Source organism: Chrysemys picta, chromosome 20 (assembly GCF_011386835.1).
Source record: "Chrysemys picta bellii isolate R12L10 chromosome 20, ASM1138683v2, whole genome shotgun sequence".
In the NCBI taxonomy this organism is placed as follows: Eukaryota; Metazoa; Chordata; order Testudines; family Emydidae; genus Chrysemys; species Chrysemys picta.
The window spans coordinates 9707332-9733786 of NC_088810.1; the positions used below are offsets into that span (position 1 = coordinate 9707332).

Here is a 26455-nt window from a genome sequence, read left to right on the forward strand (position 1 = left end):
ACTGGGGTAGTTAAGGGAGTTCGCAGTGCACAGGGGTACAGCCCAGAGTCCCAGGAAATGTGCAATGGTGCAGTTCATTTATGTGAGTTTTCATGTTTTTGTGTATTTGTTCTGCTCTGCCTGTTTAATGTGAAAGGGCATCTCCACCCTGTTCTGATCTGTGGTGGCCTTTCCACACAAAGTGTAGTCTTCCAGGAAATGCCAAGTGAAATAAAATTCCTTTCGTGTGATAGGGAGGAGAGAGAGTGCGCAGAATTGTCTCCTGGTTGCGTCTATAAAACAAACTAGGGTGTGCTACATTCACTTCCGGCAATAAAGAGATCTATGTTTTGCCTTCCTATATAAAGAGAAGAGAGAAAGCAAGAGAGACAGAGAGAGAGGAGGGTTTCATGATCAAACACCTGGAGACTGGCCTCTTTCTTCAGGAAAGCTCAGAAGAACTGAAGCATTTGTGGGCTGCCGGTGAGAGATTTTTGTGTTTTGTGCCTTGTTAAACCATAGGAGCAACCACTAAGGGATGGGTATGGAGGTGGTCGGGGGAAACAGGAGGAAATTACCCCAGCATTTCCAGAACGGCCTTTTGTTTCCTCAAAACTTTTTCTGGGGTCTGTTTCTCATGTAGGGCCTGATCCAAAGCACACTAATGTCAATGGGAACTTTCATCAAGTGCCAAAGCTTGGGTCCTGGCAGGCTGAAGAGGTACTTCTCTGATATAAGCAACAGAACACATATGGAGCTCTATGGGAAAGAGAAATCCATCCTTGACTAGATTGTATTCTCTGTCCCCCACCCCGCTGCTCAGGAGGCAATGGTGTCTCTGGCTGTAATTCATAATGTGGGAACATTTTGTGGTCAGTTAGCAAAGTTGCCCATATCCCTGGCCAGGAAGGTGAAATCACTTCCTGGGACTAGGGAACAGGAATGCCAGGCTCATCTGACTGTTGTGAACATACATAAGGACAAGTTGGACCTTACTGCCAATCTCTGAATAGGAAAAAATAGAATCAAATAAGGTGAAACTCTTATAGGAATCAAACAGTACCGTAGAACCTCTACAGATAGAAATTCCATGCTTGAATAATAAGAGAACAGCAGTAGGAATATACTACTGACTACCTGACCACGATGGTGACGGTGATTGTGAAATGCTCAGGGAGACTAGACAAGCTGTAAAACCCGAAAATGCAACAATAACAGGGAATTTCATCTATCCTCATATTGATTTGGTAAATGGCACATTTCAAGGCATGATGTAGACGTAAAATTTCTAGACATCATAAACGACTGCTTCTTGGGGCAGCTGGTCCTGGAACCCACAAAGGGAGAGGCAATTCCTGAATTAGTCCAAGTGAAGCACAGGATCTGGTCCAAAAGATAACTATAGCTGAACCACTCATTAGAAGTGACCATAATGTAATTAAAGTTAACATCCTTGAGTGAGTGTGTGTGTGGGGGGGAGGAATATCAAAAAGCCCAGTATGGAAATATTTCATTTTAAAAATGGAAACTACTCAAGAATCAGGATGCCGGTTAAGACGGAAATTAGAAAGGGGAGTCACAAAGGTAAAATACCTGCAAGTGGCATGGAGACTACTTAAAAATACCATAATAGAGACTCAGACTAAATATATAGCCCAAATCAAAGAAGACAGTAGGAAGACCAAAAGAATGCTCCATGGCTAAACACCAGAGTAATGGAGGCCATTAGAAGGAAAAAGACACCCTTTAAAATTTGGAAGCCAAATCCTAATGAGCATAGACGGTGACCTCAGAAAAAAAATAGGAACCAGTTGCTTGCTGTTCCCTCCCCATGCCAGGGGTCTCTGGCTAGCTCATTTAGCGAGCCTCCTCCAGGCTTCAAGTCTCCTGCAGGCAGTTCCCTCATGCGCTTCACTCCCTTTGCTCTCTCACACCATGGGAGCAGAGGGAAGCTCCTCTCATGGATCAGTAACAGATTGAAAGATGAAAAACAAAGGGTAGAAATTAACGGTCAGTTTTCACAATGGAAAACAGTAAACAGCGATGTCCCCTATGCTACAGGCTGGGGACTGACTGGCTAAGTGGCAGTTCTGCAGAAAAGGACCTGGGGATTACAGTGGACGAGAAGCTGGATATGAGTCAGCAGTGTGCCCTTGCTGCCAAGAAGGCTAATAGCATATTGGGCTGTATTAGTAGGAGCATTGCCAGCAGATCGACGGAAGATATTATTCCCCTCCATTTGGCACCGGTGAGGCCACATCTGGAGTATTGTGTCCAGTTTTGGGGTCCCCACTACAGAAAGGATGTGGACAAATTGGAGAGATGCCGGTGGAGGGCAACAAAAATTATTAGGGGGCTGGGGCACGTGACTTATGAGGAGTGGCTGACCTCCTGAGGTCTCTTCCCACCTTCAATGATTCTATGTAGTAATATTTGGTGCCAATGTCTGAGTTAGCAATCTTCACTTTCTCTGCACTCACCAACATTTTAAAGGTATGGGAGTCCTCTTAGTTCAGGAGATTTTGCAGTTCATCATCAAGGGGAATTTTATGACCCTTGAAGTCATCCATGATTTTGATTTCAGTGTGATGGAGATAGTGATCCAGGTATTATAATGCTCCATCTCCAATGTGGATGATGGCATCAGGAGGCACTTGAAACGTGAAAGGAAATAGGGAATCCAGGACCTAGAGTGCAAAATTACGTAACATATTTTCAAGATGTCGGTCACAGGTACTGAATCCCATTCTGAAGTAAGTTCCAGTTGATCTGCTTATTCTGGGAGGATTCAGTGTCAGACAAGGAACAGAAAGATAGGTTAGTATTTATTCTGTTATTTATTTATAGGTGAAAAAGAAAATTTACTATTTGCCATCTGGTGCTTCCCCCTCCCCCCCCTTTTTGGCAGGCTCCATTATTTAGGAGGAATAACTTCTTCTTGACTCTATCTGGAGGAATAGTGGAGGTTTTTGAGGGTTTTATATGAACTCACATGAAGATGGGATCCTATTCGGTTGTAGATACCTAGATCTTAGCTCTGAGACATATATATCAGCAATAGCTTTCTCTCAGTTGGTGTTTGGTATAGTAAATGAACTAGTAAGACCATCAGATGACCAGTCATTATTTCAAAAGATGTAACCTGTGTAGATCAGTTAGGCGTTGAATGCATAGCCATTAGTGCTAAGGGTAGCTTTAAGTCCCAGTCTCTGGCATTTTCAGAGAGAAATTTCACAGTTTGGATCATACCCTCAACCTGTCCTGAAGATTGAGGATGATACGGCTCATGGAGCTTCTGTTGGATTCCTAGGGCTTTTCATTGGTTAACCATAAGACCAGAAGTAAAAAGAGTATCTCTGTCTGAGTCTATTTTGGGGATAAACCCATCTGCTGAAAACATGAGTGATTGTAGTCTGAGCCATGTTATTTGGTGTAGGTATACATACAATCTATTTCATAAATAAACAAGTCACCATGAGTAAATAATGATTTTCTCAAGATGACTATGTTACAGGCCCTACCCAGCCTATTTGAATGATTGACCAAAGAAATGTAATTCCTTGGCTTTGGAGTGGTGCTCAAAATTAGTCAAGTATTTTGAAATCTATTACAAATGAAACATCCTTCATGTAATTGGACATGTTTTTACTTATGCCAGGCCAATAGGATGTTTGAGTTTTCATATATAGCATGATCACTTGACTGTCTCCTACACCTTTCATTCAGGGCCAGTCATAACATGATTCCAAGGTAGGAAGTGGGTACTACCCGTCTAGGAATCCCATTTCTCTCATGAAGGTAGGTGAGAAGATTCTTGCAAAGGCTAAACCTTGATTGTTGATTAAACAGAGTTCCCAGTTCCTTATTCTCAGCAAGTTCTTCTGCTGTGATAGGATTTGCATTGGGATTTTCTAGGTAATGATTAAATTTGGATATTGTGCCATCTTCTCATTCTGCTTCTTCGAGATCGGGATTTGGTTCTTTTCACACAAGATCAGTGTAGTGTGAGTAGGTTTTTCTTTGTCAGGGATAGGTAAAAGATTTTGTCATTTTGTGACAGGGTAGCTCATGCCATGCTACTTCAGTGAGATGCCTTCAGCATTCTGGATACTGCAGAGGGCTGTTAAGAGTGGGCTAGGGGAGACAGCAGGAAGCACAACCCCTCAGTGTTCAACACATGCAATTCCACAGATTGGACCATCCCCATTTAAATATAATTCCCTGCTCTTCACGGACACTCTGGCAGGAAGTGCCGCTCCTTGCCTACACAGGTTACACAGGGGACCAGGGCAGGTTTGTCTTGTTTACTGTGGGGCTTGGACCAGAATGAGCTCCCGGCGCCTGCTCCTCTCTGTGCCAGAGGAACCTCAGCTTGTTACTTTCAGTTTTCTTCTGAGTCAGACAGACTTAAAAATAACCTGCCCTTCAGCTCCATTCCTGAGATGGTTCAGGTGCCAGAGCTCCCAGGGGGAGCCAGACAGGTCCCACAGCACAGCGGGCTGGGACCCATTGCCCCTAGCAGCCAGCTGGTGTCACTAGCTGGGATCACATCGACTCCCTCAGGCAGGGCAGCCGCTTTGTCCCTGAGCTTGTGGGAATCTCCTCTCCTCAGCTAGTCCTTGAGCCCTTGGAGGGTCTGCAGGGCATGGGGCTCTGTGTGCTGGCCTCTCAGCATGGATGGGGCCAGGAAGGGATTAACAGATGGTCCAGGGAGGGGGAAGAGGCCAGCTCTGCCCTAGAGAAACTGCCCATCCACTCCTAGGAATGAGGAAATAACTAAAGGCCAGGCAGGGTGAGGTCAGGGTCTGTTCCAAGGAGGAAAGGACTGAAACTTGCCCCACCCAGGCTGGAGGGAGCAGGGAGTTGCTTAGAATGGAGGCAGTCAGGAAAACCCCTCAGTCCTGTCAGAAGAGGAGAGTGAGTCAGGACTAAGTGTGTCCCTTGGAGGGGAGTTGTCTCTTCTCTCCTTTACCCTGAAGCCAGGGCTTGGGCAGAGGGTTTTTCTGGGCTTCTCGATTTTTAAGAAATGTTGTAAAACTGATAAGAATCAAAGACATTAAAATTTACACAGTATTGGAACTTTTTGTGCAGGTTTGGTGCCGAGCGTTTTCATATACACAAACTAATGCCTCTTTTTAAAATGTTGAGTGGGTTGCCTCAACATTTGGGGGGGCATGCCTTTTCTAAACAATGTATAACATTTACAACATATTTTTGAGGTCCCTGCTACATATTTAAATTTTCAGAGGCTGATCTTTTCCACTGCATCTGCTTTTCCATCTCTCTTAGGAAATTCAGCATATAAAGGTTTCTTCTATTTAGTGCATGATTTCCAAATAAAAGCAACAAATCCACTTTCAGTACATGTCTCTGAGGCTTCTTTCAAAGTAATCACTGTAGGGTGTATTGTAATTGTTGTGAAGCACCATTCCACTGGAGATCTTTGGTAGATCATTTCCCTGCAGCTCAGCTGGGGTAGAGGGAAGAGATGGCAGGTTCACTGCAGTTCATCAGCTGGTCATGCTAGGGACAAGCCGCAATGTGTGTATGGGAATGTTTTGAAAATACAGTGTACTGAGCAGGTGGGTTTGAACTGAACTTTAGCTGTTTATTTCCCCTCTTTAATTGAATCAAACGTCCCAGAGCATCTGCTAAAGGTTGGGTGTTTGCTTCTAGGAAAATCAGCCTGTGTTAAACTTTATTACAACCTCATACAGTTAAAATTGATGTCAACATGAACCTTTCCCCCAGCCAGTCGCAGGTTCTGAAGGAAAGGGGTTGATATGATTTATCCTGATAAAAATACATCACTGGAATTTTTCTTTTCCTTTTTCTAAGATCAGTGATAAGAGCAACTGAGCCACCACCAAAGGCTGCCATGGCTGGTAGATTCTCCAGAAGAGAAATTGAAGAACTGAAGGCCGTTGTTGAGAGAGGAAACCTCACGGCAGCAGCTGCTGAACTTCAGGAGAAGCTGGAATCATTAAAAAACACCCCATTGGACATAGCCATCACGGGAGAGGCAGGTAAAGGGAAATCATCCTTGGTCAACGCCATCCTGGGCCTGCATGATGACGATGAAGGAGCTGCTAAGACTGGGGTGACACAAACAACGATGGAGCCAACGGCTTATCCACACCCCAGACTCCCAAATGTGACAATATGGGACCTGCCAGGAATTGGGACACCAAGATTTCAGGCAGACAAATACCTTAATCAGGTAAAATTCAACAACTACGACTTCTTCATCATCGTCAGCGCTACGCGCTTCACTTCCCACCACATCACCCTGGCTCACGAGATTCACAAGATGGGGAAGAGGTTTTACTATGTGCGCTCCAAAGTGGATATTGACTTGAGGGCTGAAAAAAGGAAAAAGAATTTCAATGAGGCGAGAACCCTGCAGAAGATCAGGGAGGACTGCATAAAGAACCTGAGAGAAGCAGGTGAGGCCTCCCCGCGGGTTTTCCTGCTCTCCAGCTGGGAATTGGCCAACTATGATTTCCAGCTCCTGCAGGAGACCCTGCAGAATGAGCTGGATGATCAGAAGAGACACGTTTTCATCCTGGCCATGCCCAACATCTCGGCAAAGATCCTGGAGAAGAAAAAGGCTGAACTGCAGGAGCATATTTGGGCAGTGGCCCTATTGTCATGTGCTATTGGTGCTGTTCCTGTTCCAGGCCTCTCTCTCGCCTGTGATGTAGCCATCTTGGTTTTTCACATGAAGTGTTACTGCATGGCCTTTGGCTTGGATGATGAGTCTCTCACTAGACTGGCTCAGCAGGTTGGCAAGCCTGTTGCAGAGCTGAAATCTGCTATCAAAAAGTCTCCACTGGCCTCAGCCATAACAAAAGAGTTTGTACTGACTGTACTTTCCAGATCTCTATGTGGAGCACTGATGGTGCTGGAACTTGTTCTGAATTTTGTACCAGTCCTTGGCTCCCTAGCCGGGGGAGGAATTTCTTTTGTGACCACGTACTACATGCTGAAGAGCTTTCTGGATGAGGCTGCAGAAGATGCTCAGAAAGTTCTGACCAAGGCTCTTGAACCCAAAGCTGAAGAGTCCATATAACAGCACCAAGACCGCCTATGCATGCCCACAGAAAACCAGACACACCTGGCCCAGCCCTGTCAGAACCTCTAGACGTGGGTGAGCCCAGCAACAACAAAATGACACCCTAAACCGACAAACAGCAGAGAGACCGACCAGATCAGATCAGACAGGATTCTGGTGAATCAAAAGTTTGTCCCTTCCACCAACACTATATGTCAGGTTAGATAGTTTCTTTTCAGGCAAAACTAACTGGGATGGAACTGGTCTCTAAACCAGTCTATGAATCCAGGAGAAATGTTCTGAGAAGAAGACAATGCTCCAGTATCTCTGCTTGGCTCACTCACCCTGGCCTCATGTGAAACAGAATCTGTAAACCGAACAGTTTCTACGCAAAAGAATAAATGGACACAAATTGGACATCAGGAATCACAACATTCAAAAACCAGTCAGAGAACACTTCAATCTCCCTGGTCACTCAATAACAGACTTAAAAGTGGCAATTGTTCAACAAAAAACCTTCAAAAACAGACTCCAATGTGAAACTGCAGAACTGGAATTATTTGCAAACTGGACACCATCAAATTAGGCCTGAATAAAGACTGGGAGTGGATGGGTCATTACAAAACCTAAAACTAATTTCCCCCTACTGTTACTCACACCTTCTTGTCAACTATTTGAAGTGGGCCACTCTCATTACCACTACAAAAGTGATTTTTCCTCCCTTGGTATCCTGCTGTTAATTGAATTGTCTCGTTAGACTGACCTCACACTTGGTACAGCAATTCCCATCTTTTCATGTATTAATACCTGCTCCTGTATTTTTCACTCCATACATCTGATGAAGTGGGTTCTAGCCCACGAAACCTTATGCCCAAATAAATGTGTTAGTCACTAAGATGCCACAAGGACTCCTCGTTGTTTTTCCTGTGAAGTCTGGTACAACTGCGTCTTCAGGGCTAGATCCATGAAAAGGAGTTTGGTGCCTAACTGTCGTTTTAACCCCCCAAGTCCAGCATGGGGCACCCTGGGCATTCAGAAAACCAACGCTCAGCTGCCACCTGACCCTGTAGGTGCCTAAAGTCCCTCGACAGCTACATTTCCACCATTATAGCCCCCAGGTGCCTACGTTTCTGCCAGTGAGCAGGCGCACAGCCGCATCACACCTGGGAACCTGCCTCACGCCGACACCCCAGAGGGTTCCATTCCCTCATGTCTGGCCTGCGGGCCCTGATCCAGGAGTGTTCTCAGGACACACCTAACCCCACACAAAATGGATGGAGGGGGAGGTGGTTGTCAGGACTCAGGACCTGCAGCAGAGCAAGTCTCTGGGAAACCTAATGAGCACAGTCAGCCTGTAGCAGGCTGCCTAATTGGCTCCACGGCCTGATTGGCTGGAAGAGTCAACAGAGCAGCTCTTCCGTCCAGCAACAGCAGCAGATCAGCAGCTGCTCAGAGCGTTCACCCGTGGCTGAGATGGCTCCTGCTCATTCCAAGCCTTGCTCCTGCCTTGGACCCAGCCTTGCCTCACGCCAGGTAACCTGGTTCTGACCCTCGGCTCCAATTCCTGACTCCGGCTGTGACCCTGGGCTCTGGCATCTGGCCTCTGACTCCTGCTCTGAGCCTGGGCTCTGATTCCTGGCTACTGATGCCTGCTCCAACCACTAGGCCTGATCCTGCTCTAACTGCTAGGCATGGCCACCCATGTCCCAGTCACTGACAGTGGTGGTGCCTCTCTACCAGTTTAGTGCTTCAAGCACTCTCCTGGGGTGGGAAAATCCAAGTTGAAATCCTCCCTCCACATGGGGGGAATTCACGGTGTACTAGACGGATTAAAATATTTTGATGAAATGACGTTAAATTGAGAAGGAAAGTCAGCTAGAAGTTGGTAATGCTTTGGGCAAGACACTGTGAACATTATGCCAGGGTTTGCCGAGGGGTGATCCTGTTACGAAAATGAAGGGGTTCCATTCGTATTGATTTTTTTAATTAGTGATAAAAGTAAGAAGTAAGGATAATATTTGCCATCAAGCGTGCTCATGTTACCACAAATACGTGAAATACACCTGGGCTGGGAGAGGCAGGAAATAAAAGGGGATGAAACTGAAAAATGTCTGATAAGAACAGTTGGTCACGGAGTTAAATAATCAGCAATGTAGCTTCTGGATCAATGCGGCACAGGCCCAGCTCAGCCACACACAGAGATCCTGCCACAATTGTAAAATAAGGAGACCAGGATGGCAGGTTTATGGAGCTGCTCCAGCCTGCCGGAGAACAACAGTTCAAGTGGCTCCATGGTCCTGCAGACTGGACTGTTCCAACACATTCAAACAATGTGGCAAGACTTTGTATAAAACTCCTTTTGAAAGTTAAACATTTCAGCAGCCAGCAAAGTGCCGAGGGCAAACGGCCGCTTGGCCAGCACAGCGTGCAGTGGTGATCGGAGTGCATTGCAAGAGGGGCCCATGGAAAGCAATCTGTGAAAGGAGGTTGCTGAGCGGAGCTGAGCAGCAGGTGTTCACTGGCTGTCCCAAGATAGTCGTACTCATGGCTATGGCCTAATTGTCCTACACAACCTGATGTGACACCAGGAGTTTTGCACAAAAGAGACTGGAATTTGACACCCCCATGTAAGAACTCACAAGACGTGCCTGTGGCTGAGTGGTGAGAAGGACACAAGTCTCATTTTGGTTGGACATTTCCAGTCTTCATCACAGGCATGGGTCACTGTTTGATTGGTCCATGCCAGCTTCTCCAAGCAGAGGAACCAAGTTGAACTCACAGCAGAAAGGGGATAAAATGGCCTGTCTCCTTCAGCACATCACTTCCTGAAAGCCGAGAAGACTCAAATTCTGAGCCGGCCACCTGGGAATCCTCACTGCTGGACACATTAAATACCTCTCAGGCACCTTTAACTATCTCTCTCTCTTTTCCAGCAGCTTGGGTTGCCTGTTAGCACACGAGGAAAACACAATCTCCGTCCTTCACTCCATCTGTGTTTGCAGTGTCAGCCCTGCTGTGATCAGTAACGGAGCTGAAGGCTGACAGCTGAGCAAAGATTTGGTGATAAGTAACATACAGCCTTTCTCTTTGGCAAGGACCCAAATCAGTCACTTGACTCCTTCCTCAGCTGGGTACCTAATTACTAAGGACATGTACATGCTTGTGTACGTGGTGTATAGATTGTCACAGAGTTAGAGCTTGTGCCCTTGTTTTGATAAAGTTTGTTGTAGCTTTTAAATAGAACTAGTTACAATTCCTAAACAGTGTACATCCCCCGTAGTTAATAGCTGCACACTGCCTGTCGAGTTCTAGGTGTAAACAGACATCAAATATGACTGTGCTTGAAAGCCTTTTGAACCGCGAGCAGCCTGTCATAAAACTATAGGTGCTCTTGTTAGGTGGTTAGGGGTGTTTATCTGATCCTGAGTTAATATAACTGGCGTGAATATTGGTGAAAAGGGGTAACCACAACAGATCCATTGGGAAAGAGACTATGGTGGGTTGGCATGTGAGGAATTGCTCAAGTTGTCTTATGCATTAGCCTAGAATTGTTTTCCACTGTTGAGTCAAGTAACAGTGGAGAGTTTTACTAATGGGCTTGAATGTGTTTCTTCTGCTTTAAGGGACTCAGTCAAAATTCCCAACAGTCACCTTCGCAGGATAATTGTTGAGTAGGGGTTTTCCTGTTTTCTGTTATGGATGTATTATGTGATTCTTAAAACCGGGATGATTATTGTATCAACCAGCTTATCTCAGTCCAATCATGAACCAGTGCTATTTGCATTCTTGAATCCTATTCTATTGGTTGTTTTTAAGTGTAGCCAATAAAACTAAAATCAAGTCTAATTCTTGAGTCCTTTTCTTTTGATAAGCAGTCGATATCCAGAGACCCATAAAACGGATGATTTGAGTAATCAGCTGAGCGGTTAACTTAACCAATGTTTTGTTTTATACCTTCTTACGTGTACCGGGAGGGAAACACCCTCTGTGAAATACCCTGACTGGCCACCAGGTGCCAGCACAATAGGGTGCTGATCCCAGCCCGGGGCCAGTGAATGTTACCTCACTAGTGATAAAGGGGCAGGGGGTGTATCCCACACCCTGAGGCTGAGAGGAGCAGAGTTTGATTCAAATCCCTGCACGGGCTCCCCACTTACAGACCGGGCCTGGGGGCATTGTGGGTGGCTTTGCTGTCCTGTCTCCCTCTACAGACTCCCTCCCGCAGACAGTCCATGGGGCCAGACTGGGCTGAGCTAGGGTTTGTGCAAAGCCACCCGGTGCTGACTGACCCCTGGGCTGAGAAGACGTGGTGACTGGGCTGCGGAGACCCTGATGGGCTACAGGGGCAGCCGAAAACAGAGCCTGCCCCTCTCCCTTCCTGGCCAGAGCCCACTGCGGTGACACATCAGGGGTTCCCAGACACCAGCCAGGCCAACCACGTCCACCCCTGGAACAACCCAGACACCCCCCAGCCCCTGGCAAACAGCCAAGCTGCCCCTCCTCCCTCCAGCAGGTGAAATTTCCTGCCCCATTCCTCCCCTCCCCCTCCCTGCCTTATCCAGACACGCGCTATCTCAGCGCCATGCCAAGCGTCTTTGTACCCTGCCCCCGCTGCTGAGCCAGGCGTGTTGGTGATGGGCACAGCCATGCTGTGAGCTACCTGTCCCCCTTCCTGGGTGAACTTCGTTCCCAGGGATGTTATTTCTGTCACACAGAATTTACATTGATTCGTTTAGCTCTAGCCCTGTGCCTCTGGCTAATCGGAGCCTCTGGTCAGGCTTTTCTGCTGTTGTTCTCCCCATCCAAGTGCCACCTTACAACCCACTATAGCATCAGCAAAGTGCTGGGTGCTCCAGTGAAACACCTGCAGTGCTGAGCACCGGGCAAGCAGCAGGCTGCAGAAACAGGGGGTGTAGGACGTGCGCTCCGTTTTCCTGAGGGCACCTGCCAGACCCCTGCTGGCCCATCCAGCCTGGAATAATATCTGGTATGAGCCATGCTCCCCAGCATTCCTCCCCTTGGAGGTCAGGGGAAATGTTCCCCTATTACCTACTGAATTTTGGGGTCGGTACGAGGCGAAGGATCCCATCTTCCTTTTCTACACTGCCCAATGGCTGTACCTATTCTGCAAGTCCTTCTGCCCACTCTGAGGTTCCCAGAGCACCAGGCCCATCCAGCTCCTGTGTGTTAGGGGGAGGGGAACGTTCCTAGGGGCGTGAATTGCAGGGTCGTTGGGCTCTATCAGCTCTATTCTGCGCTCTGCTGAGAGCGTCCCAGCCCTGAGAGACGGCCTCAGATTCCTCCTCAATTGTCGTAGCCCCTCCCCTTCCAGTGAGCGCACCCTCTTGTGGAGACCAAGGGCTTTGTCCTACACGCTCCTGTGCTCCTTTCCCAGGGTGATCGGAGGCATCTGTAAGGGCAAAGTGCTAGTCTGTGTGTCATTGGCGAGCTGGGGCATCATTCAAATAGGGCAGAGTAAAGGTTGTGTTGCATGGGTGGTATGGCTCTTAGCTCTTTACTTCCTGGATTTCAGAGGTCAAAATTTAGCCGCTCTCTGCATTCTAGAAGGTCAGAAGGTAGCATTGGGGAACTTTAACTTGGTGCTAACAAAGATTTGGGGTCTTGTTGTTGGTTTTTTTAGTAATTTTTTAATGCATCCTCTTGTTTCACACCCCAGCTCTCCCCATCCACTGCCTCTGGCCCCTTGGCAATGACGCCTGGCCACAGAACACACTGACTTCACTGCCCCTGATGTAAGGGTTTTATAATGTAGTTTTTGATTCTTTAATGATCTGTTGAGATTTACAATCCTACGCCACCTACAAACAAGCTTGAAATTTACACCCTGCTGATTCCTATGGAGAGTCGTTATCTTCATGCACAAAGAAGGCCCAGAGTTAAAGTAGATCCCCACATTGACTAGTGTGTCAAAGGGCAGGTTTAGATCAGAAGATGATTCAACCAGAAGTTCACAAAAAAATAAAATATGAATAAGTCTCTACAACAATTACTCTCCTGTTAGTCATATATTTGGTGCCACATTAAATATTATTTAACAAGATCCGTTACTAATGCTGTCTTGTAACACGGTGTAACAGGGGTCACGACTGGTGGTTACCATGTTGTATGAGGCATCAGGACTCCTGGGTTCTATCTGTGACTCTGCCCTGGCTCCCTGTGTGACCTGCACCTCAAAGGGCCTCTGCTCCTTTGCATACAAAACAAGGATGAACAGAAACAGATGAGTGTCCTGAGGCCTCCTCAGAAAGGAGGATTTCAAAGCACGTCACAAACACTCCTGGATGCGCTATACCTACAGAGTGCTGAATTATTTCAATATCAGTCGGTTGTTACTGGAATTAGATGTCCCCGGGTTTTGTTAGTTTGTTTTTAAAAGTTATTTTTCTAACAACATGTCAAAGTCTCTCATGTCCATCCCGATACCAATTCATAACGTTACCTCAGAATTTAGGGCTATTTGATTTACCTTTAAAAGTAGCTTTTAGTTTCATATTTTTATTAATTGTTTTTAAAAATGTGAGGGTTTGATCCTTAACTGGTGTAAGCGGGCATGGCTCCATGGACTGTCCTGATGCCCTGGGCCTTACATTTTTTTCTGAAAAATGCTCTTCTCCCTTCCCTGGTGAGAGGAAGTCCTGTTTGGTGTGTGTGCTACACTTTAAAATGATTCCAGTATGAGAGGAAACTTTTCTCCAAGGAAAAATTCTCTCAGCAGGACCTAAAATTGGTCAGATTCTGAACTAATCTAATCTCATCCCACAGCCGTCTCCATCTTGGCCATCTCTCAAGTACTTCTGCCCCTTGTCAGCTGTGTTTTCTCACCACACCATAGCTTATTTGGCTGCTTGTGGATGGAGCTGAGGCAGAACAGAATCAAGGGACTAACTCAAAGCCTTTATACAAACCTGCCCTGTTTCCTTCCACCCACCGCTGTCCTTCATCTCACGTAGGAGAAACCCTGCAATGAGCAGCGATCTGAGCTTCTGCCCTGATGACTCCCTGATCCCCGGTCCCAGTGCATTTGAGACATAACTGGAGTCTGGATGCGGATTGAATTTCTAGTCACCATAGGACGATATTTGTAACTAGGCTGAGGGTCAGCACAAAAGCTAAGTTGCACTTAAAGCCTACTTTGAAAGCTTAAATGGTGCACAGACCTTGCAATGTCCACTCTCTCCAGGGGTGAATTTGAAGCCGTGGGGTCTGATAGGAAGCCCAGCCAATTCATTGGGATGACTCCTTTTGATTTCAATGGGGTTGGCTCAGGACCATTGGGGTGGAGGTGCTGAGCTCAGAGAATCAAGGCTGTCTCCTTCCCGGGAGTCACAAGGGAGAATTCCACCATTACAGCGCACTGAGGATATTGTAGCAGCAGTTGGTTTTTTGATGAAAAATAATAATTCATCAAAACCAAAACTTTTTAGAGAACTGGCGCGGTTTAAACATGGTCAGCCAGGGGTCTCAGCTCCACAATGGGGTTTCTGGTCACAGGGAAAGAGAAGGACAGAGAGAGACATCCCCACCCCGCACAGTAGCCCAGTGCTTAGGGAACCCACCTGACACGTGTGAGTCACGGGTCCAAGGTCCTGTTCTGCCTGACTCATGGACCTCCAAGATCCCAGAGGAGCGGTGTAGTGATCCGTCTGTTGGCTGCTACGGGGACTCTGTGTGTTGCTCTCTGGGTTTTTGGGGGGTTTTTGTGTGTGAAAAAGATGAAGTATCAGTTTTGTCCTGATAAGAAATGAAACAAAATGCTGAACTCCTGAATTTTTTGGAAAATGAATTCTTGCATTCCGGCCAGCCCCACTCATCTCCACTGAGGTCTGTGGAATGACACCAGGCCTGAATTTGGACCGTAATGTTTTTAAATGAAAGGACCCTGCAGGGTGTAACTTACCTGTCATGTTAGGAGAGGCTGAGAAAAGACCCATATAAACAATGAGTAAACAAGGACATCAGCTGGAGGAGTTACCTGTTAATGAACTGTGGTTGGTAACTAGTGTGGACATCATACACAAAGGTGCTTCCGACCCTCCACATGGTGTAAGACACCATATAAAAGCATGAGCAGCTCAGGGCTTTTCTAACCACTTCCCTTTGTGTCTTCTCCTGGGAGAACTGGGTAAGTCTGATTCGACTCCTTCACGTTACAACTATCAAAATGTGCTGTTTCATAGTTGTAACTTAGGGCTGAATCCCACAGAGATCTTTTCCAGTTCTTAGCAAACTCCGGGGGTTCTTTTCCTAAAAGAATTATTTTGGGGTTACCCAGTAGCAGGCATTGTTGAACACAGGCTTTGTAAGTGAAGAGTTTAATTTCAAAGGGATTTGGATGCCGTATGTACATTAATTTTGAGGGCACTGGGATATTCACATCTCTGCAATAGCTTTGAAAATCTCAGCCCCAAAGTATCTTGATTCTAGCCAAGTCTGAACTGGGTATTTTAAAAAACTCAACAGCTGTTCATTTGGCTACGGTGGACACAGACGTATTTCCAGTGAATGAGGATTTAACTTCAACCGTTTCATAACACTAAAGAGCTCAGCTTTCATCTTCTCCGCCGGAGTGTAACAGTGTTGCGGTGTTCAGCGAAGGATGTCTGGCTATGATTTGCTAAGGAGGCTAAAGATGTAAGTACTTCTCAGTCTGAAAGAGGACCCCCCCCCACACACACACAGAGTCTATCAGTGTTATTGAGTTTATTAGTGTCTGAAGCTGGATGGGGAGTTGGGAGATGCTGGGTTGCAGGCTCAGGAAGCAGAGTGCATGGAGACGAGAGGTGACGGGATGAGGATGATGCACAAGCTCCAAGCAGTGGGGATCCCTAGGAAAGGTCACCGAGGCAGATTTCACAGGTGAAATGCACTTCATGGGCACAGCCCAGCGGAACAGGGAGGTTGCTTGGTGGCTTCACGGAGGAAGACGAGAAGAGTTCCCAGGGCTGGTTCGGAGGCAGGCAAAGGGTGAATGGAGCGAGAGGATTCAGAAGAGGAAATGTGAGCAGAGAAGAAGCCAGGAACTAGCTGACCAGGTCATCATCACTCTGCTCCCTCTGTCTCTGTGTCTTGGTGCCTACATGGTCACATCACAATAATATTCCAGCTTTGAATCTCTTAATCCACTTTCCCTTGTGCCTACCGGGTACTCGACTCCCTAGCATGTGTTTCAGGTGTACCTCCATCGCAGAGAGCTGTCCTGCTGCCCACCCTGTGGGGCGGGACGTACCCACAGCCATGTGTTAGCTGCATCGACACCTATTCTACAGGCTTTGGTGGCTCTAGAGCAGTGATCTATCCTGCTCCAGCGGTGGTGACATTTGGGGGGCGACTCTCACCTCTCACTCTGAGCACACCGTCGTGGGATCCTCAGGAGGACCTGGCATCGGGAGCTTGTCTGGTTATGGGGGTTACGGGTGGAGCCATGAGTAAAGCTGATGGAGCTGTGGGCCGTGTTAAACCCAGCAGGGTTTTGTGTGTGTGATTTTTGTTTTTTCCTTGTTCAGTATGTAGAGGCTGGTATAGGGCAGTGTGCTGTGAGAGAAGCAGAGCCCTGATTAGGGGGCGGGCTTCCCTGATTAGGGGAATTATAAAGGCAGCCAAACCGTCAGCCAGCAGCACAAGTGTGACAAACAGAACTGTAAACAGGGGAGTTTGAGTGGCAGTTCTGTCGGCGGAGAAGGAGGAACAAGCCCCTGGTCTTTAGGGGCGGTGAGAATTTAGATGGGAGGCTATGACAGGTACAGAGGCAGCAGCGGCAGTGACTGAAGCCATGGAAGAGACAATGAAGGTGACCAGATGTGGGAGCTGTGGGATGTATATGATCCTAGAGCGAGTAGCTGAAAAGAGCTTGTCTGTACTAAGTGCTGCTTGACAGCTCTGATGGAAGAGAAGGTCCGAGGCTTGGAGATGCAGGTGGAAACTGTAACGGAGAGCACAGGCTGGGTGCTCTGGAACCACTTCGAATGAAGTTCAGACAGGCCCCTCTTGCCGTGTGACACCCTGCAGGGCACACTCTCACTAGGACAAGCCTCCTTGGCTTCAGCATCTCCTGGGTCTGACTCGGAGCATTCAGAACCCTGTTCTCACCGTGAGCTCCCTGCAGTGGATCTGCCTGAATGGGACACCTGGGGAAGCCTCCCATGCCCCAAAGGGGCCATGCACCCCAAACTCGCAGTCAGCAGTGACTCAGCCAGACGGTAAAACAGGAGGTTTATTAGTCCTCGGGAACACAGCATAGAACAGATCTTCTTAGCACAGAAATTAGGAACATTCAGCAAAGTCCATCTTGGGGGAGTCCAGAGCCCAGAGCCCTGGGCTCTTCCCCCGAGTCCCAAAACAGGAGACTGACTTGCTTCCTGCAGCTCAACCTCAGACACCTCTCTCTTTGTTCTCCAACCTGGCCATCAGTTCCTAGGACACAGAGTGTCGGCCACTGTCTGTGCCCAGGCAGCCAGACGGCAGTCACACCTGCCCTCTAGGGTCTTTGCAACAATCACACACCCTTGTCTCACTGTTACCCGGGGTTCCCCAGAACCCAAAGCAGTGGTAACTTAACTGTTTCTCTCCAGGAATAAATCAATGGGAACACAGCACTTCCATCTGATGAATGATTGATACAAATGCAGGCTTTCATCTAAAGCTACTATTTATCAGATTTTAAGCGCACACACACACACACACACACACACACACACACACACATATCCAATGGTTTAGGACATTTCAGACATACTTACCCACAGTCTGACCTGGTTTCTAGTGGTCACCACCCTGGCTTCCCGGGGCCCCCTTTCCATCCACCTCAAGGGGAGTTTAGATGTCAGCTCCTTGCCTGAAGAAAAGATCCCTTGGACTACTCTGAGGTGTTTACTTTTACCTAATCTTTTAGAGCTAATTGTAACACAACACAACTTATAGTGACACCTAGTGGGTCAGCATAATAACCTCTCCTGGGTCACCAGTTCCCCTAATTTCAACAAACTACTCATTATCTCAAAACATTTCGAGTATTTCTAGCCATAAGAACATGTCAAGGGCACCTAAAACCAAGGTCATTATCCACTCACTCTCTTCCATAACTTGCTGTCCCATCCTGTTCTGAATAATAAACTGCAAGTACGCAGCTGTCTGACTTGGCCTCACAAAGGCCTAAGATTTTCCTAGCTATGGGAGGTTTGGTTTTCAGCTGGCAGTGGCTGAACATACAAAATTGATTACGGCAGTACTGTCAAGTTCTGGGGTACATGCAGGAATGTCAGATACTGAGGTAACACAACCACCTAGATACTTGAGTAACACATGGGGAGATTGAGGCTGTCATGGAGTCTCCGGGCGATGCTCTGGAAATGCTCCTTACGAAGCCAGCCAGGACTCTGGGGGAGCCTCCTCTCTCGGAGGAGACTGTCTCCAGGGCAAGAAGCTTCCACAGCTTCGACCTTCCTGGGTCTGGCCTCGGAGCATTCAGCATCCCCTTCGACACCGTGCACTTCCCGCACTGAGTCCACACAGGTGGGGCTCCTGGGGAAGCCAGTGGGCCCTGTACCCCAACTCCACAGTCAGATGTGACTCTCAGCCAGCCAATAAAACAGAAGGTTTATTAGATGACAGGAACACAGTCTAAAACAGAGCTTGTAGGTACAGAGAACAGAACCCCTTATTCAGGTCCATCTTGGGGCCAGGGAGGCCAGAGCCCCATCTGGCCCCCCTCCATTTCCCCAGCCAGCTCCAAACTGAAACTCTCCAGCCTCTCCTTTCGCCTTTGTCTCTTTCCCAGTCCAGGAGGCCACCTGATCTCTTTGTTCTCCAACACCTTCAGTTAGCACCTTTGCAGCGGAGGGGCCCAGGCCATCAGTTGCCAGGAGACAGGGTGTCGGCTATTCTCTGTGCAGACAGCATCACACCTGCCCTCTAAGGTTCTGCAACAATCACACACCGTTATCCCACTAGATACTTAAGAAATGTATAGAGGAAACAGAGGCATCCACACAGTATTCAGACAAAACATTAAGAACATTCCCATTTCATCACAGAAACTATGGTTGAGTTTCAAAGTGGGTTCGAGCAGATCATAGAATCATCGATAATTAGAGTTGGGAGAGACCTCAGGAGGTATCTAGTCCAACCCCCTGCTCAAAGCAGAGCCAACACCAACTAAATCATCCCAGCCAGGGCTTTGCCAAGCCAGGCCTTAAAAACCTCTAAGGATGGAGATTCCACCACCTCCCTAGGGAACCCGTTCCAGTGCTTCACCAACCTCCTAATGAAACAGTGTTTCCTAATATCCAACCTAGACCTCCCCAACTGCAACATGAGACCATTGCTGCTGCTTCTCTCATCTACCACCACTGAGAACAGCCGAGCTCCAGCCTCTTTGGAACCCTCCTTCAGGTAGTTGAAGGCTGCTATCAAATCACCCCCCCCCATTCTTCTCTTCTGCAGACTAAATAACCTCAGTTCCCACAGCCTCTCCTCGTAAGTGATGTGCCCCAGCCCCCTCATCATTTTTGTTGCTCTCTGCTGGACACTCTCCAATTTGTCCACATCCTTTCTGTAGTGGGGGGCCCAAAACTGGATGCAATATTCCAGATGTGACCTCACCAGTGCTGAATAGAGGGGAATAATCACTTCCCTCGATCTGCTGGCAATGCTCCTAGTAATGTAGCCCAATATGTCTTTGGCCTTCTTGGCAACAAGGGCACACTGCTGACTCATATCCAGCTTCTCGTCCACTGTAACCCCAGGTCCTTTTCTGCAGATCTGCCACTTAGCCAGTTGGTCCCCAGCCTGTAGACAGTGCATGGGATTCTTCCTTCCTAAGTGCAGGACTCTGCACTTGTCTTTGTTGAACCTCATCAGATTTCTTTTGGCCCAATCCTCCAATTTGTCTAGGTCACTCTTGACCTTATCCCTACCCTCCAGCATATCTACCTCTTCCCACAGCTTAGTATCGTCTATGAACTTGCTGAGGGTGCAATTAATCCCATCATCCAGATAATTAATGAAGTTATTGAACAAAACCAGCCCCAGGACAGATGCCTGGGGCACTCCGCTTGATACCGGCTGCCACCTAGACATCGAGCCGTTGATCACTACCCATTGAGCCTGACGATCTAGCCAGCTTTCTATCCACCTTATAGACCATTCATTAAATCCGAAATTTTTAACTTGCTGGCAAGATCGTATCAAAAGCTCAGCACACTCATATGCATTAGATCCGTCCCCAGGGACTTGTGTGTGCCCAGCTTTTCTAAATAGTCCTTAACCCGTTCTTTCACCACCGAGGGCTGCTCACCTCCTCCCCAGTCTGGGAGCTGACCTTGTCTGTGAAGACCGAAGCAAAAAAAGCATTGAGTACTTCAGCTTTTTCCACATCCTCTGTCACTAGGTTGTCTCCCCGATTCAGTAAGGGTCCCACACTTTCCAGATCTTCATCTTGTTGCTAACATACCTCTAGAAACCCTTCTTGTTACCCTTCACATCCCTTGCTAGCTGCAACTCCAGTTGTGCTTTGGCCTTCCTGATTACACCGCTGCATGATCTGATGATCAGTTGGCAAGAGCAAATGGGACAAATGCACAATTTTGCCAAAAAAGTCGGGACAGCTGGGACAGGGCTTAAAAAAGGGACTGTCCTGGCCAAAACGGGACGTATGGTCACCCTAATACAATTGGACAAAGAAGGCAGCTTACTGAACTATAGAATGGGCCTGATTCTCCTCTCCACCACTCTGGCAGTGTAAAGTGACCATAAAGTGGATATAAGTTACATTCACACCTGCAGTAACACCTCTTTATACTGCTCTGGAAGAACAGAGGGCTAAGAGTGGGAAAACTTTAAACATTAGGACTTTGAAAAAGATTTATTTTCCTGGGCAGTGGGAGGAAGATGGGAAAGACTTATGATGGTAAACTGTTTTCAATATCTCCTGGCACAAAGTGCACCCCACAGAGCTAGCATTCGCATTTTATTTTACTAAGTAGTAGCGCAAAGGACCCTACAAGCCTGTATCCTGTAAGACATTCACTGAAGCAGTTAGCATAAGTCTTTGAGGACTGTGAACTCTGGCACAGATAAATGGCCCTACAGTCACCCTGAGTTTTGGGGAACTGGGAAAGTGTGTTTAAGGGGGAAGTTTATACCAGGTAGCTGCATGTGAGGCCAATAATATAATGGACATTTGCTCACATCATGCAATCTCCACACACTTTGGCAACGTCAAGGTTCACTGCAGATTTGTAGCATGCAAGGACGCACTGGCAGAGTGTCATGAGGAGGACCACTCCGTATAGCGTGCAGGCGGTATGTGACTGTAATTAATACAAAGGAGTCTATTTTCATGAGCGCTAAAAGTAACAACCTCAGCCGCACAAGCAAAATCTAGATATATATGCAGCTCTAAACCTAATGCATTACATTTCTTTCTAGGGTCCAGTTTTCTGAAGACTGTAATCTCTCCAGAGGAACAGATTGCAAATCCTTTATTCACACAGGTAACTGCTCATCAAAGTAGCTCCATTCACGTACAATAACCTACCATAAAGCTTGTCTATACTGGGCATTAGTCCTCACTCGAGGGATGTAAATTCTAGTGTGCGCTGCATTATTATGCACTAACTGGCCCGCATGGACTGCTGCGCAGTGGAAGTCCCCTACTCTGCATTAATGTTGTACTGTTTGAAATGGGACAATGAAGAACTTCTAATGTGCGGCAGCAGAGTCCACATGAACCAGCTAGCAAGTGACACCCCAGTGTGCACTGAATATACACCCGTGTAGGCAAACGAATGCCCAGCGTAGAGAAGCCCACAGAGAGTTGTTAAATGATGAAGTCCAGCCACACACTAGGTTATTTAGTAGGTTACTGATTAGGGGATAGAATGACAATAGAATAATTGTGATGTTTCATTGCAGGGCATAATCCCTCCCTTGAATGGGACTATACAGATGAACAATTTTTCAATGATGCGAGGAAAGGTTTTGCAAGCTTTCCCCTCTCTTAGGAAGTTTTAGTTTGCAGAAGGAAACATCATAATATACAGCCAATTGCTAAATATTTCAAGCACAATGGGTCTCACAATTGAATGGCATGCAAGCTTGTTAATTAATTCTTGCCATTCAAATTAATTGAGTCACCTAGTCAATAAGCTATTACCTAAAATGCTATCTGGCTGGACTTCACCATTATTTACCAACAACTATACAGAACATTCACTTTGGACCCAAAAGGAAACATAAATTTATGCAGAAAATTTTTTAGTGGAGAACTCAACATTTCAGATTATTTTTTATGTTGAGTTCAGAAAACTGGTTCTAAGTCACGTGTCGGTAATAGCCAGTGGAATATTGTGTGTCACAATTCAAAAAGCTTTGTGGGCGAAATCCTGATTTTAATGAAGTCAATAGGAGTTTTGACTTCAATGGACCCAGGATTTTGCCCTGTATCTTTAAAAGTTTATGCATGAAAGAATAATGTTATGAAGAGATTATTAGTAAAGACTGATCTACAGTGTCTGGGGATACCTGAAGCACAGACTCTTCCAAATCTCTTGTACTTTACGAACGACCCCAGGAGTGCTGAGATTATGATGTGAAACCTCTGGAAGGCAGTATGTTCCTGGAGAGATGTATCACAATATTGACTATTAATCATCATTGTCTGCTACTACATGTAATTCCCAAATATACTACTTTCATTGGGCAGTACTGGGAACTATGGGGAGAACCCAAATAAGAGGTAGATGGGCAGGCAGACAAACCCAACTGTAGTTGCACTCTGGGCATGGTCTGTTTGGACAATCTGTTCTCATGAGGCAGGATCATGCTAGATTCAAATCCAGCTAACAGTGTCTCAAGTGACAGAAACATCCTGTCAACCTAGGCCTACAAACAGTGCGTAAATGATTACTACTTGTTGAGTCCCGGCCATGGGTTTAGCACTATCCCAGCACACAGAGCTGGGGAATAAGGACATGAACCTGCAAAGCCTCAGTCATGTGAGACTTCAGACAGAGGGACCAGTTGCCTGAGATGGGATGATTTATGTGTCAGAGTTTTCAGGAGTGGATAGACTCCAACAACTAGTTCCTGCGCCTTACAGATTGTAGACCCCATGATGCAGTCATGAGCAGGGCCGGTGGGTACTCCCACAGTATAGATGCATTATAATGAGATCGTTATTCTTACTTTCCAAGAGAGAAACACAGTCAAATCCTTGTCAGTGAATGCATGAAGAACACCCTTGTTGGTGGCTGGTTTGCTTTTTTAAGGAAACTTCTAGCTTTACCCAGGCAAATAGCAATAGAAAAAGAACCCGTCAGACAAAGATGCAATTCTCCTCTCTCCCATAGTACATTTAAAAATACTTAAATCAAGAGTAAACAAATTCATGCTAAACGACCAGACCTGTTAGAATGATGGTTTTGTTCAACAAGATGTATTTAATCAGAGCCTTACAAAGAAGTTCTGTTCGTTTCATGTTGATCAAATAAATACTTGTGAGTCAGTGTGATCGTTACTTTGATGCTGAACAGAGGTAAGCAATTAGCAATGGCAATGGAAAAGGCACCTACTCTATCATGTCTTCCAGTGTTAATTCACAGGAGGGAACAAAGAAGATACATGCCATGGGATTCTTTAGATCTGAAAATAATGTTATGGCAGGGATTTCCCTACACCCCCACCATGAATTTCCCCAACACTCTCCCTCCCCCCTGCCCCAGTTTTGTGAACTAGTTACATTCAGTGTTCCCAATGTAGTGATTGTTTGGAAATTTGAATTGAAACATTAATACACACTTTAAAAGCATGTAAAGTGTATCATAAAATACGTGTATCTGAAAAAGTATCATAGATTTGAAAAGTATGAACATAGACTAGCTTCCTTATACAGCTGTTGTTTTTATGACAATGTCAGGGCATGCATGTCGGTGATGTTGGCCAACCTAATCATTTCAAATGATGATTTATAAGCAAACCCTAAATGAGCTCTCCCTGACAGCTAGTGATGAGCTGGGGGCTGGGGGGAAAGGCTTCAGGACCAGATTGTAGGATATCCCGGTCCTTCTCTGTATTAGCAATACCTCCCAGCTTTGTGTCATCCGCAAACTTTAGTAGTACATTCCCACTTTTTGTGCCAAGGTCAGTAATAAAAAGATTAAATAAGATTGGTCCCAAAACCGATCCCTGAGGAACTCGACTAGTAACCTCCCTCCAGCCTGACAGTTCACCTTTCAGTACCACCCACTGTAGTCTCCCCTTTAACCAGTTCCTTAGCCACCTTTCAATTTTCATATTGACCCCCATCTTTTCCAATTTAGCTAATAATTCCCCATGTGGAACCGTATCAACCTTACTGAAATCGAGGTAAATTAGATCCACTGCGTTTCCTTTGCCTAAAAGATCTGTTACCTTCTCAAAGAAGGAGATTGGGTTGGTTTGGCACGATCTAGCTTTTGTAAAACCATGATTTGTGCCACAGACCTCAAAGGAGCAGGATTCCCCCTTTCACAGGGGGAAAAGTGCAACACAGAGAAAATAAGAGGCTTGATCAAGATTGCACAACAGCTATAGACATCGAGCTCACAGTAGCAACCAGGAGTCCTGGCTCCCAGTGCCCAGATCTATATTCAGATTTTATTAAGCAACAGAGGGTCCTGTGGCACCTTTGAGGCTAACAGAAGTACTGGGAGAATAAGCTTTCGTGGGTAAGAACCTCACTTCTTCAGATGCAAGTAAATCCTGGACGCCCCATCATCTCGGGCATTGGCACTCTCACTGAAGGACTGTCTGGATATGTGGACTCCCTACTCAGACCCCTACGCCACCAGCACTCCCAGCTATCTCTGTGACACCACAGATTTCCTGAGAAAACTACAATGCATTGGTGACCTCCCAGAAAACACCATCCTAGCCACCATGGATGTAGAGGCTCTCTACACAAACATCCCACATACAGATGGAATACAAGCTGTCAGGAACAGTATCCCTGATGATGACACAGCACAACTTATTGCTGAGCTCTGTGACTTTATCCTCACGCACAATTATTTCAAATTTGGTGACAATATATATCTCCAGACCAGTGGCACCGCTATGGGCACCCGCATGGCCCCACAATATGCCAACATTTTTATGGCTGACCTGGAACAACGCTTCCTCAGCTCTCGTCCACTCATGCCCCTTCTCTACCTACGCTATATTGATGACATCTTCATCATCTGGACCCATGGGAAGGAGGCCCTGGAAGAATTCCACCATGCTTTCAACAGCTTCCACCCCACCATCAACCTCAGCCTGGACCAATCTACACGGGAGGTCCACTTCCTGGACACCACCGTACAAATAAGCGATGGCCACATTAACACCACCCTATACCGAAAACCCACCGACCGCTACGCCTACCTTCATGCCTCCAGCTTCCGCCCCGGTCACACCACACGATCCATCGTCTACAGCCAAGCACTGAGGTACAATCGCATCTGCTCCAACCCCTCAGACAGAGACCAACACCTACAAGATCTTCACCAAGCATTCTCAAAACTACGATACCCACACAAGGAAATAAAGAAACAAATCAACAGAGCCAGACGTGTACCCAGAAGCCTCCTGCTACAAGACAGGCCCAGAAGAGAAACCAACAGAATTCCACTGGCCATCACCTACAGTCCTCAGCTTAAACCTCTCCAACGCATCATCAGTGATCTACAACCCATCCTGGACAATGATCCCTCACTTTCACAGACCTTGGGAGGCAGGCCAGTCCTCGCCCACAGACAACCTGCCAACCTTAAGCATATTCTCACCAGCAACCACGCACCGCACCATAACAACTCTAACTCAGGAACCAACCCATGCAACAAACCTCGATGCCAACTCTGCCCACATATCTACACCAGCAACACCATCACAGGACCTAACCAGATCAGCTACAACATCACCGGCTCATTCACCTGCACGTCCACCAATGTTATATATGCCATCATATGCCAGCAATGCCCCTCTGCTATGTACATTGGCCAAACTGGACAGTCACTACGCAAGAGGATAAATGGACACAAGTCAGATATCAGGAATGGCAATATACAGAAACCTGTAGGAGAACACTTCAACCTCCCTGGCCACACAATAGCAGATGTAAAGGTAGCCATCTTACAGCAAAAAAACTTCAGGACCAGACTCCAAAGAGAAACTGCTGAGCTCCAGTTCATTTGCAAATTTGACACCATCAGATCAGGATTAAACAAAGACTGTGAATGGCTATCCAACTACAGAAGCAGTTTCTCTTCCCTTGGTGTTCACACCTCAACTGCTAGCAGAGCACCTCACCCTCCCTGATTGAACTAACCTCGTTATCTCCACACTGATATATACCTGCCTCTGGACATTTCCATTACTTGCATCTGA

General features: G+C 46.7%; 1 protein-coding gene across 1 annotated transcript; it reads left to right on the forward strand.

The window, feature by feature from the left end:
• Positions 1-391: 391 nt before the first annotated feature.
• On the forward strand, positions 392-10799 carry LOC135976671 (interferon-inducible GTPase 5-like). Its single transcript, XM_065573622.1, has 2 exons — positions 392-462; positions 5818-10799. Exon 2 carries the CDS (start codon positions 5858-5860, stop codon positions 7049-7051), a length of 1194 nt encoding a protein of 397 aa, XP_065429694.1. The 5' UTR covers positions 392-462; positions 5818-5857; the 3' UTR covers positions 7052-10799.
• The last annotated feature ends 15656 nt before the right edge of the window (positions 10800-26455 follow it).